Below are 13,940 nucleotides of genomic sequence, written 5' to 3'. Positions count from 1 at the left end.
AAAATTGGGAACTTGAAATAAAAGCGTTAAAAACTCACACTTGATTCTAATAAAATGAAATTAGTAAGGGAAAATCCCCAAGAAAAAATATCAATAGATTAAGAGTAAAAATGAAATCTTATTTAAAATACCAATATAGCATTAATAAAATTAAACAGGCTGCATTAATTAAAATCTGCAGGTCCCTTGCAACTGTAAGAATCAACAAAGGTTGTATTCAGATGTGGAACAGCCGTGATATGACCAAAGAATTATAGATAGAAATATGCGAAAAGATGAACTAAAAGAAACGGTGCAAATAGGGGTATACTATCTGCCTCTTCTGTTTTTGTATGGAACTCGGTTAATCATTAATATTCCCATATCAATATCCATCCGAAATGAATATCAGAGCTAAGTATTAAGGGCCGTGAAACATCAGAAAGTAAGTGTTCTAAACTAACTAGGACCTTCAACATATGGAGAAACTGAGTCCATAATGCTCAAGAAAGTTAGAATTATATACTAAAATCCTCAAAGTTTAATTACTCGAAAAAGAAATTACCTATTGTGTATGGTTGTTATCGATAAAAATGACAATATTTACGAGACCCAATTAAAAGTTGAAGTAGAATTATTCCTCACAAAACCAATAGCTATAAAAATTTCTGTTTATTAGACGATAGCTTATATAAATATATATATATATATATATATATATATATATATATATATACATATATATATATATATATATATATATATATATATATATATATATATATATATATAAATTTCTGAACCATGTCAAGCATATTATCAATCTCCCGAGAGAGAGAGAGAGAGAGAGAGAGAGAGAGAGAGAGAGAGAGAGAGAGAGAGAGAGAACGGAGGATATGGTTAAGTTAACATATCAGAGAAAAATGGGAAAGAGAAACAGAAAAGAACAGAGAAATAGGTAAAATGAATGTTATTTTCAGACTACATTCATGATACTAGATTCTTATATGAATAAAGGGCTTCCCTGTGATTTTGGGATTTTGTCGAAAGTGCATCCTGACGTGACCCTGAGATAGACATTTACTCTCTCTCTCTCTGATGGAGTTTTAATTCAATTCCCTACTCAGCAATCATAAAAAATGCATTTTCAATTAAGACAATCTTACTGTCATGGGCGTTATGTCTGTCCGTCCGTCTGTCATTCAATCACGGCCAAACGGCAGGACCGATGGGCATGAAACTTGGCAGGGTTATAGTGGAGACCCCTAAGATGGTTTATAATGGGGTTTCATCCTACCTTTCCTCCTCCTCTCAGAAGGGGGTGGGGGTGAGAAGGGTTCTGCCCGTAGACTTATTACTATATACGAATTTATCATACATAATATCTGTATACAAATGTTTGCTAGTTATATGAAATTGGTGAGAGACGATGTCAGTGAAGTTCCATTTTTACAATATCTTTGTTTACAAATAAACATTTCTATACTTTTTATGATTATTACAATTTAACTCCTACACACGTGCAACGCACACACACACACACACACACATACACACCCACACATATATGAGCTCTCACGAAAATCTCCAGGAATTCCTTAATAATCTCAATAATTAGTCCCTTCTATAAAATTTACTGTAGAGGAAGAAAGAAATTGTAATTTGCATTTTCTTGATGTAACTGTCCATAGAGATGATAGAAATTTCACCTTTTCAGTCTTTCGAAAATCAACTAACATTGCCTCTTTTGTTCATTACTACTCCAATCACCATCAAAATTTTAAATTCTCTGTTTTTTCTGGGATGTTCCTAAGGGCTTTACGTGTCTGTAGCCCGCAGTTTATTAACGCTGAAATTAAAACTATTTATGATATTGCATTGAATTTAGTAAGCATAACATTCTAAAACTACCCTATGATGAAAGGTTTTTAGATATTCCTAGAATTTTAAAGCTTTTTAACATAAATGTTGTTTTCAGTAATATTAATGTCAAGAGTTTAATAATAAAAAATTCTCCTAAAGATCTTCCAGGCTACATATATGAAATTCCTTGCAAAAAGTGTGATAAAGTCTATTACGGACAGACCGGTAAATCTCTTTCACAACGTCTCAAACAACATCAATATTCTGTGAGAACTGGGCAAATATTGAATGCATTGTTCGTACATATGAGAGATTTAGACAATCGTATTAACTGGAGTCAAGCAAGAGCCTTAATCCCATGTAATGACACAGTTAAAAGGAATATCATTGAATCTTGTTTCATCAAGCCAAATAATAGAAATGTTCTAAATTTAAGTCTTGGTTTATTTAAACTTGATGCTTTCATTATGAAAAAAGTTGTAGATAAATATAAGCAACAAAATTAATATATTCAGTTTTTACATGTTTTGGACTGTAAAGGTACTTTGTAATTTCGGTTAGGTTTGTGACCGTGTGATATCCGATAATCCTGGATTATCTCTTTTAATTTTTACTCTTTTGACAATTAACCATCTGATATTCTTGATCTTGTTTTGTACCTGAGACCTTTCTCTCCAATTGTACTTCATTAACTCCTTGACAATGTCTGAGTAAAGACGAAAGCGCTTGGATTTCTGACTATCATTTTCCTGTGGGATTCGCTCATTTATGAAGTCACGTGCATCTACAGTGATTTTTTAAGCATATATATATATATATATATATATATATATATATATATGTATATATATATATATATATATATATATATAGATATATATATATATATATATATATATATATATATATATATATATATATATATATATATATATATATATATATGTATATATATATATATAAATATATATATATATATATATATATATATTATATATATATATATATATATGTATATATATATATATATATATATATATATATATATATATATATATATATGCACAGGGAGCAGGAGCAGGAACAAACATGGCGAAGTATTTTACACTTTATTCCGACGCGTTTCGCATTCGGCAGAATGCATCTTCAGGGTCTGTATGATAAATAATGACTAATATAAATTAAATTGATTTGAAAATAGTCTAAAAATTATTTACAAACTAGTTAAAATGAAAACCGAAACTTCACACATAGATAAAAATACACTAACAATTGATAAAACAACACGAGAAGTTAAAAGCACATACGTTAGTTAAAAGTTCAGATGGAAAGTTTAAACAAAAAACTAAATCAAAACCCACATTAGTAAAATACAAAGTTAAAAAATATTTGAGCAACCTGGGGGGTCGACCTACCATGGTAAGAGATAGATAAAAACTAAAAGAATGTATCACAGAAACATAGGCTTAAGAGAGAAACAAGGGGGTGGAGGTGGTCTGGTTGTTCAACTGCGGAACAAGTTGTTAATAAAAAGGCTCTCCAGGATCAACAGTTCATTTGGGCTGGAGGTTTGACCAACAATAATAAAATCCTCATATTTAATATCAACTTTACATTTTTTGCTATGTTCACGTATACTGGACTGTTCGGGATTTTGATATTGAACATCCAGTACGGAAACTAACTCCCTTGTGGCAGTCTATGCGAACCTCATCATCCTCTGAGAAGAACCCACGTAAGTTCCCAGACTACATCTGGGACAAGAATATTTACACACTATACAGAGGACATGAGGGGGCATAAACGATCTTTAAATTTAAACATGGATCCAATTATTAGTGGATTGACCGGAATGAGTTTTACCTTTAATGCGCCTTTAGGGCCGAATTTACAAAAATCGTACAAAAATACTTTGGCGCATTAAAGGTAAAACTCATTCCGGTCAACCCAACTAACAAAAAAATTTTTGGATCATTGTTAAATTTAAAGAGCGTTTATGCCCCCTCATGTCCTCTGGTATAGTGTGTAAATATTCTTGGTCCCAGATGTAGTCTGGGAACTTACGTGGGTTCTTCTCAGAGGATGATGAGGGTTCGCATAGACTGCCACAAGGAGTTAGTTTCCGTACTGGATGTTCAATATCAAATCCCGAACAGTCCAGTATACGTGAACATAGCAAAAAATGTAAAGTTGATATCAAATATGAGGATTTTATTATTGTTGGTCAAACCTCCAGCCCAAATGAACTGTTGATCCTGGAGAGCCTTTTTATTAAACAACTTGTTCCGCAGTTGAACAACCAGACCACCTCCACCCCCTTGTTTCTCGTCTTAAGCCTATGTTTCTGTGTACATTCTTTTAGTTTTTATCTATCTCTTACCATGGTAGGTCGACCCCAGTGCTCCTCAAATATTTTTTAACTTTGTATTTTACTAATTTATTTATTTAGTTTTTTGTTTTAACTTTCCATCTGAACTTTTAACTAACGTATGTGCTTTTAACTTCTCGTGTTGTTTTATCAATTGTTAGTGTATTTTTATCTATGTGTGAAGTTTCGGTTTTCATTTTAACTAGTTTGTAAATAATTTTTAGACTATTTTCAAATCAATTTAATTTATATTAGTCATTATTTATTATACAGACCCTGAAGATGCATTCTGCCGAATGCGAAACGCGTCGGAATAAAGTGTAAAATACTTCGCCATGTTTGTTCCTGCTCCTGCTCCCTGTGATTTTCATCACTTTGGCTGACTCGCCTGCTTTCTCCGTTCATATATATATATATATATATATATATATATATTATATATATATATATATATATATATATATATATATTGTAATGGACCGCACTCCGGTCCTGCAGGATCTTAAAAAAAAAATGAAATGGAACTGGAATGCCTGACAGCAGTTGGGACAAACAAAGGAGAAGGAGCAGAGCAAAATCACAGCAATTGCCTTAATATTAGTTTATTTACAAAATTTTTATTTACATTTATACAGCTGAGTCCGGGTTTAGTAAAATAAAGCAGTTTACATAACATTAACATAATCAAAGAGTCAGTCCAATGAATTTAAAATACAAAAATAGCCAAGTAGTTAATTATCAAAAACTCGTAAAGTCAAAATATTAACTGGAGACAAAATTAACTACAAATTCAAAAACAATTTAACCATATCAAACTAATTCCCACGCAGCATAAACCATTAAATAAATAATAGACAGCATAAATAATCAAAATACATCATTAATAATAAGCAAATAACCATAAACAGGCAGTATGAAAAAATACTAAACAGGCAGCATACCAATTATACAATAATACATCAGTAGCAAAAATAAACACTCACACCGCACCAAAATAGCGTAAATCCAGGTAGCATTACACAGTACATAAAAACTGCAAACAATCACCATAGAGATAAAGACAGACCCAGCTGTCAACACAGAGAATGGACACAGACAGACTATCTCCGCAACACCTTAGCAGCAACCAACTGCTAACTGGAACAAAACATCCATCACATTAGTGATTACGGCCGAATCATCTGCTGCCAAACTGGAACAAATCCGTCCCACAGATGACCATGGTTTGATCATCTAACCATCCTCCTGCTACCAAAGCCAACAGGTAAGGTATACCCGCTGCAAACGCCTCCATGCTGCTATGCTGCTGAGGACCTGACTCTCTGCCATACTAAACCCGACTGTCGACTTTCAAGTTAAGACGACAGACGTAAACTTCCCAAAGAAAAACAAGAACCAGTAAGGAGGCAACAACCCACTATGGGCAAATGATTGTTCAACAACTGAACGATACCTCACAATATATATATATCTATATATATATATATATATATATATATATATATATATACATATATATATACATATATATATATATATATATATATATCATATATATATATATATATATATATATATATATATATATATATTTTACCCACACATAACTGTAGATTTGCTTTTCCAGTAATAATTAATAATAATAATAATAATAATAATAATGATAATAATAATAATAATAATAATAATAATAATAATAATAATAATAATAATAATAATAATAATAATAATAATAATAATCGATTTTCATTAATCTTGACAGATGAAAATTAAATGAAACGTAAATAATATTATTGTACGAGATAAGTTCCCTTCATTTTCTGTATCAAAGGAGCAGAAGAATTTATTATAATTATTTTTTCATTAATATTCGAGTATAAAGCCAAAAAAAGGATAGGATCATATCAGGTTTAGCGAACAACAGGAGACTAATGGCTTTTCCTAATCTCGTGATATTTTTCAAGGTAGGTTTCCTTATTGAGATGTTTTATTTCAGGGATCTTGAGACATCTGTTATAACGCTCTGTTAAGAGGTCGTTACAACAAACTCTCTATCCGTGTCTGATATATATATTATATATTATATATATTATATATATATATATATATAATATCTATATAATATATATAAACATATATATATATATATATATATATATATATATAATATATATATGTTTATATATATATATATATATATATATATATATTATATATAATATATATATATATATAATATATATATGTTTATATATATATATATTATATATATGTTTATATATATATATATATATATATATATATATATATATATATATATATATATATATATATTATATATATATATATATATATATATATATATATGGTGAGGCAACTTGATTACGCACTTCTCTAGTCAAACGTGGCCAATTAAATTACAAAATAGAAAAACTAATTAAATTCGCGCGCAAAAAAAAGAAAAAAAAATTGTACTAAACCATTAGGTTTAAGGTGTAAGTTAAGTATATCTTAGTTTAACCAGACCACTGAGCTTATTAACAGGTCTCCAATGGGTGGCCCGAATGATTAGATATTTTTACGTGGCTAGGAACCAATTGGTCACCTAGCAAAGAGACCTACAGCTTATTGTGGGATCCGAACCACATTATATCGAGAAATTAATTTCTATCACCAGACTTAAATTCCTCTGATTCCGCGTTGGCCAAGCGAAGAATCGAACTTTGGACCACCAGATGGGTAGCCGAGCGCGAAAACCACTCGTACAACGAGGAACTCGTTTAAGGTCTAAATTTGCATGATGCTTTTCCAATTGTCAAAAGTGGCAATTTCGTAAACGGTCGTAATGCTTCATAAAAATAAGTATAGAATTCTACATTTTGTAAAAATAAAAAAAATTATTTATAGATAACATGAAAAAGTCATAGAATTCCACGTTTTGTAGAAATGGAAAAAAAATTGATGCGCAGAAAAAAAAAAAAATTATTTATATGTACCACAAAAAAACCCATAGAATTCCATATTTTGTAAAAATAAAAAAAAAAAATTGATACACAGAAAAAAATTATTTATAGATAACACGTAAAAGCCATAAAATTCAACATCTTGTAGAGATAAAAAAATTGATACACAGAAAAAGAAAAAATTATATTTATAGATAACGAAAATTACCCATAGAATTCCACATTTTGCAAAAATAAAAAATTGATACAGAAAAAAAATATTTATAAATAACATGAAAAAGCCATGGAATTCCACATTTAGCAGAGAAAAAAAAACATTAATACACAGAAAAAGAACAAAAATATTTATAGATAACATGAAAAACCATAGAATTCCACATTTTGTAGAAATAAAAAAAAATCATTGATTCGCATATAACTTGTCAATGGGTTCGCCACGATGCTTCAAACCTCATCAATTAAAAAATTATATTTATATATAAAACAAATATCTATGGAGCCTATCCTTTTAGAACCACAAAAACCACAAAAAAATCGTACTGTATATCAGTGCTCCTTCCCCCGTATATTACAAGCTCTGCCTGCCTGCCTCATGAATATCACAAAAGCGATTTTATATCAAAAGATATCTCACCTCACAGACAAGAAGAAGAAGAAGAAGAAGAAGAGAGGGCATACTGGGGCAAACGTGTCCGGGCGGTGATGGTATTCATTACTGATCTGTTTGCCCAGGGTATCTCCGAAGACCCTTTCAATAGGAGAACGTTTTTGCATCCAGATTGAAAATAAACAATCACTCGTCCGCCTAAATACAAATTCAGGGAAATAAACCCGTGAACAGAAGTCCTGCTGCTTTGGTGATTGGGAATTCATTTGCTTTCGTAATAAATTTAGAGGATTCAGTTCTATTTCTATTTACAATATATTATTTTTAGACCAAACCAGTAATACATAAAACCCTTTACGATATATTTAGGAAATAGAATTCTCTACAACCATGAGAGTTCATTTTCGATATAATTTTCGGTATAGAAAAACTAGAATAAATCGTCCCTTTCTTATTATCATCTATGGGTCTATATGATAAAAGAATGGGTTGATTTGTCGTAACTTTTTGGGTTGATTTATCGTGTTTTTTTGGGGGGAAGAATTATCGTAAGTTTTTTGGGTTGATTTATTGGAGTTTTCATTTGATTTATCGTAGTGTTTTGGGTTGATTTATCGTAGTTTTTATGGTTGATTTATCGTAGGTTTTTTTGGTTGATTTATCGTGGTTTTTTGGACTGATTTATCGCAGTTTTGGGGTTGATTTATCTTATTTTTTGGTTTATTTATCGTCTGTTTTTGGGGTTGATTTATCGTAGTTTTTTGGGTTGATTTTTCGTAGCTTTTCATTTGATTTACCGTAGTTTTTTGGGTTGATTTATCGTAGTTTTTTGGGTTGATTTATCGTAGTTTTTTGGGTTGATTAAGCGTAGTGTTTTGGGGGTTGATTGTCGTAGTGTTTTTACGAAAAAATAAACTGGAAACGAACTCTTGTTATAAATATCCTTCTATCCTCGCACCTCATGTTCGGGATTTCAATGTCTTACAGTTATTATGATATTCTTCTGGTGGATGTTTTTTGGAAGGTAAAATAATACTCAGATGACAGTATTTCATACGCCATTTATTTTCCAAATGTTTACAATATTTCATTACAAAAAATATAAACATGGCTATGTAAAAGACTAATAAACAGGAGATATCGAAAGTGGTGGGTTTCTTGAATAGCTTAGAGGGGGAACACCAACAAGGTGTGTCGGACATTAGCCACAGAAGCCACGAATAAATGCAGAGTGAGTGAACAAGCGTGAGCCGGAGGGTGGGGTTGGGGGATTGGCGGTAAGGGGGGGGGGTGGTTAGCTAAGACGTGACCAATCTGCCCAGGTCTAAAGACTTTCACCAAATAATTTGAGACCCTAAATATTATGTTAATACTATACGGTTTTGCAACACCTACATACTTTATACCCCACCATCATTATATAATGCTCCGATGCACACATTTTACTGCGTTTCATTTCAAATAATTTATTTTCACAAAGAGTTTCGGAAATAATATAATAAATATTCTATAATATAAGAAATATAGAAAATTAAAATACTTTCTATAAGTAGCCTAGATGGTTGTGAGGGGTGGAGCCAAGTGGCCCATCACACTCAAATACTGGTAACTCAACTAAGTTATGCCATAAATACAAATTCTGTAGTACTAGATTAGCATATCCAGTAACGTGTTCTTAGCATATATTAATTAATAAAATAACATCCTTGCAAAATTGATGCTTTGATGACTTATACAACCCACGGCTACAAAACCTGGTGTGTAACATCTTTGTGACTAGATTCGTATATTATTGGTAATACAGGTAATTATAGTCCAGTTAATCTAGGGCAAAAATAGATACAGCACAAGTTGGTAGAGTAGCCATTTATGGTTTTGTGATCCTTGGCCACATCCAAATAACATATCAACATCTACCGTTATTGCAATAGTCAATCCAGGTGATATAAGACGGAGGACAGAATGAGGGAGAGAGAGAGAGGAAAAAACCAGCTGCTTTTAGGATAATTAAAAAGGATATTTTCGTCTAAATAATATGATTATGAATAGTAAGCTCCAACAATATTTAAAGCATTTTTATTTAGAAAATGTGATAACGATTTAAAACAATACGATGTGATAAGATTCAGATTAACTAAACAAGAATAAAAGCTCTCTCTCTCTCTCTCTCTCTCTCTCTCATATATATTTCATTCAATATTGCATTTCTTTGCGTGATTACCGTTATTTCCCTCCTCTTAATGAAAGGTGAAGTTTGGCGTGAATTAACTTTAAAAAAATTAAAATTGACAAAAAAAAAGAGAGAAAAAAAGAGAGGGAATTAGCGTATGGATAGGTTGATTAAAATTCTGGACTTGGGAAAGTAAACTTACGAATCCAAGGGATTCCATCGACGACAAGACCTGGATCCTTCTTAAGATCCTTCAGAAGGACTCACAGCAGCAGCAGCCGCTGCTGCGGAGTCTCCAGAGCAGGCAGAGACTTCTCAACAAAAAATGAAGAAAAAGGAGCACAAGAAATCCTTCGTAGCAGAGACAGGAAACGGAGGCGCTCTTCGGAGCCTCCGGATCCCGAATCATGTGCCGTGGCAGTTTTAAAATCCAGGCATAGAGGAAGCAGATGTCAAGGTTAACATTAATCACTATGTTTCAGCTATACAGCAGTTTACTTGTGGTATTAGGAGTTGTGGCAGGCGACTTGACCGCTTGGACTATTAATGATTTGTTTGATTTCCTTTGTTATCAAGGAGTCGACGGCGGTTTACGAGTACATGATACTCTTGCTGCTGCTGTTGACTCTTTTGAACCGGAAATCGTTGACTCTTTTGAACCGGAAATTGTTGCAGAACCTAACAGCTTGATGACGCCAGCCTTTGCCTTTGCCATCTTCGGATTGGCCTTGTTGGCAGGCTTGGCTTTTGCTGTTTGCTGGAAATTCGGAAATTATGGACGCAAAGTTCATGATTTGGATGAAGATCTGGAAACTGATGACTTTAAACCGGACTGCAATCTACAGATGGACGACCTGGAAGAAGACGACAGCGAGGATGAACTGGAACAAGAAGACAGCGAGGACGACCTGGAAGAAGACAACAGCGAGGATGACCTGGAACAAGAAGACAGCGAGGATTACCTGGAACAAGAAGACAGCGAGGACTACCTGGAATTAGAAGACAGTGAGGACGACCTGGAAGAAGACAACATCGAGGATGACCTGGAACAAGAAGACAGCGAGGACTACCTGGAATTAGAAGACAGTGAGGACGCCCTGGAAATAGATATAGATGAAGTGTCTAGACTAGAAAATCGTCTAGAACATGAAGACAAGGAATATAGTGACAATGACTTGAAAATGGATAAGTGCGAATCATCTAGACTGGAAGATCTTTTAGAACAGGAAGAACCGAAAAAAATGATAAAATGTGAAGATACTGAAGATGAACTGGAAAGCGAAATGACCGAAGTATCTCGGCAGAGGAGAGCTTAGAACTGGATGAACTGACACGTACTGAAGATGGTCCAGAAACTGTTGAAAACCCGAACAGCTTGATGACGCCAGCCTTTGCCTTTGCCATTCCCGTTTTGGCCTTGTTGGCAGGCTTGGCCTTTGCTGTGTGCTGGAATGACAACAGTCATGGAAACCATCTTCAGGAAACTGGAAGACCATCTGGAAAGCGAAAGGGCCGAAGAATCTAGGCTGGAAGAGACCTTAGAACTGGATCTAGAAAAAGCAGAGATGACAGAAGAACTGGAAGAGAGTCGGGTTGCTGCAGATGAAATGGAACGTCTATGGAAGGAGGCGAAGGAGGAGATTGCTTGGCTCAAGAATCAAATGGCAGAAAAGGACCTCTTGCTAAGAAAGAATGCTGACCATGAAGCAGTTATGAAGAGTGAAATTGCAAAGTTGCATCATCAAAATGAAGAAGTCATGGATGAACACCAGCACTTGGAAGATGACCTAAAAACGGGCCTGTATACGAAGGAGAGAGGATGCAGAAATTAAATAAACGATCTTATGGAGGAATTAGAGTCTGGAGAAGAAATGCGAGGAGGCGGAAAGGATCATAGCAAGTCTCATCCGAGGAGAACTAGAGCTGAAGGAAGAGGAAAATAGATTCAAAGCTGAGATCATCGAAGCAGAACTACAAGTGATGAAGAACTGGGTCTCAGAATTAGGAGGACAGAATGCGAAATTGGCTGAGGAGTTAGAAGAAGTGGAAATGGAATTGACTTCAGTGAAGAAGGAGCTAGGAAATGAGAAGAGGAAGACCCAAATTTTGACTGAAGAAGTCCAGGTCATGAGGAAGTGGGTCACAGAGTTAGGAGGGGAGAATTCCAGGCTCCAGGAAGAGGCAGACGAAAACTGCCTGGAAATAACTTCACTGAAGAAATCATTAGTGAAGGAAAAAGAGCAAAACAGCTTTTTACAGGATGCTCTCCATTATAGGGGGGAGATTGAAAGCTTGTTTGAGGCAGAACAGAAGAGAAGGAAGGAGATGGAGAATTCCCTCAGAGTCTTAAAAGAAGAGCTCGACAACAGGGACCTCCAAATAGAAAGATTCTTAAATGAGGAAAGAAAATTAATATCTGAAAAAGAGGACCTAGAAGAGAAGCTAGACATCGCTCTTAATCACGGGAATGAACTGAACAGCTTGCTGGAGGAAGCAGATGAGAAGGCCAAAAAAATTGCTAATGAATTAGAGGAAGAGGTCCAGAAAAGGGAGACCCAAATACGCCATTTGTTAGGCCAAGGAGAAAGACTCAAGAAAGAACTGCAGCAACTTGGAAAAGAATGTGAAAGGTTGACAGAAAAGTGCAGGATACAGGAGGAACATGAGGTGAGGCAAGAACAACGTTTCAGAGAGTGTCTAAGGAGACAGGAAGAGGCTTTGAGGCAACAGGATAAATACCTGTTGATGACACTTCTCCATGGGACAGCTCAGAGGAATTTCCACCTGCAACACATTACACAGGATGGAAATGAAGTTGTGGACGAAACCAGGGAAATGGAGAAGGAAGATGAAGGACAAGAAGAGGACCTGTCTGACCTCTTGCAAATGAGGAAGGAGACCCAGCATGGGAACTACTGTGAAGCCCAACGTGAGAGGACCAACTACGGGCGGCAGTGGGAGGTCCTAACTCAGACTTTGAAGGATCTCGTGCATGGAGATGAGAGAATGGCAGAATCGACGAACGAAGGTCCTAATAAGCACTGTGGAGTTTACAGTGAGCCTCCAGATCAAAAAGAGGAGAGTTGATCAGCGGAACTGGGCACAGAAGATGTCTCGATGGCCAAGTCCGAGGCACCAGTTCCGAGGAGGCAGGCGAAAAGAGGCAAATCTTGATGCCTTCGCCTTCTACAGCAGGAGGGGAGGTGATCCCGTGACTCCCCCCTAAAAAAAGGTCAAACAAAAGGGCCAACGTGAGCGAGTCACAGACTGGCCCGGCGACCGTGAGGCTGAGAGCACATCTTCAGCAGCGTGAGAGGGACTTCCCCCCACACCTTCGAAACCCCCCCCGGGCCTCCCCCCAGGCCCATCCCCCACCCCCCGAAGGTGTTCATGGTGGTTCCTCTTATGCTGCTTTGGGTGTGATTTTTGCCCCACAGTCATCAGGCCATTCTGCGGCTCAATCGTGTTGGCCCTTTTGGCTCAGTCAGGAGGAGCTCTGCAACTGAGCTTGACTGAATGACCCAATTCATTTTCCTGCTGTGGAAAACCAACATTTTAACCTAGCCTCTGAGGGTGGGTGGGCAAGCCAGCCCATCCCAGAGCCGGTCCCAAGCCCGGAAAAATAGGGAGGGTTGGAATCATCCATAAAATGTCTGCTAAAATGAGAGAGAGAGAGAGAGAGAGAGAGAGAGTAACACCTGTAGAAGAAAAATATCTCTTTAAAATTAGGAGATACGTTTCATATAATAATAACTTAGTTAAATGCTACACTTACACCAACAGTAGAATTAGGCCCAAAGTCTACAGTGCCACGGACCTAGCATTCACTTTCTATTCCTTGGAATTTATTTGATGTGTTATTTAAGAATAATTTCCAGAGAATAGAAGGTGAATGCTAGGTGCATGGCGCTGTAGACTGGGCCTAATTCTACAGTTGCTGTAAGTGTAGCATTTACTAAATTTATATATTAAACTTATCTCCTACTTTTC

The 13,940-nt window shown here is 35.1% G+C and overlaps 1 protein-coding gene across 1 annotated transcript; it reads left to right on the top strand.

Annotated features, from left to right (window-relative positions):
- The first annotated feature begins 11,930 nt into the window (after positions 1-11,930).
- LOC135222317 (reticulocyte-binding protein homolog 2a-like) lies at positions 11,931-13,037 on the top strand. The gene has a single exon (XM_064260403.1). The coding sequence runs from the start codon at positions 11,931-11,933 to the stop codon at positions 13,035-13,037; it is 1,107 nt and encodes a 368-aa protein (XP_064116473.1).
- The last annotated feature ends 903 nt before the right edge of the window (positions 13,038-13,940 follow it).

Source organism: Macrobrachium nipponense, chromosome 3, assembly GCF_015104395.2.
Source record: "Macrobrachium nipponense isolate FS-2020 chromosome 3, ASM1510439v2, whole genome shotgun sequence".
In the NCBI taxonomy this organism is placed as follows: Eukaryota; Metazoa; Arthropoda; class Malacostraca; order Decapoda; family Palaemonidae; genus Macrobrachium; species Macrobrachium nipponense.
The sequence above is the reverse complement of the archived record's forward strand: the minus strand, read 5'-3'. Positions and strand labels throughout refer to the sequence as shown.

Bases quoted from the DNA above. Each gene is read 5' to 3' on its own strand.
- LOC135222317 (XM_064260403.1), top strand. From the start codon at position 11,931: ATGAAGAACTGGGTCTCAGAATTAGGAGGACAGAATGCGAAATTGGCT.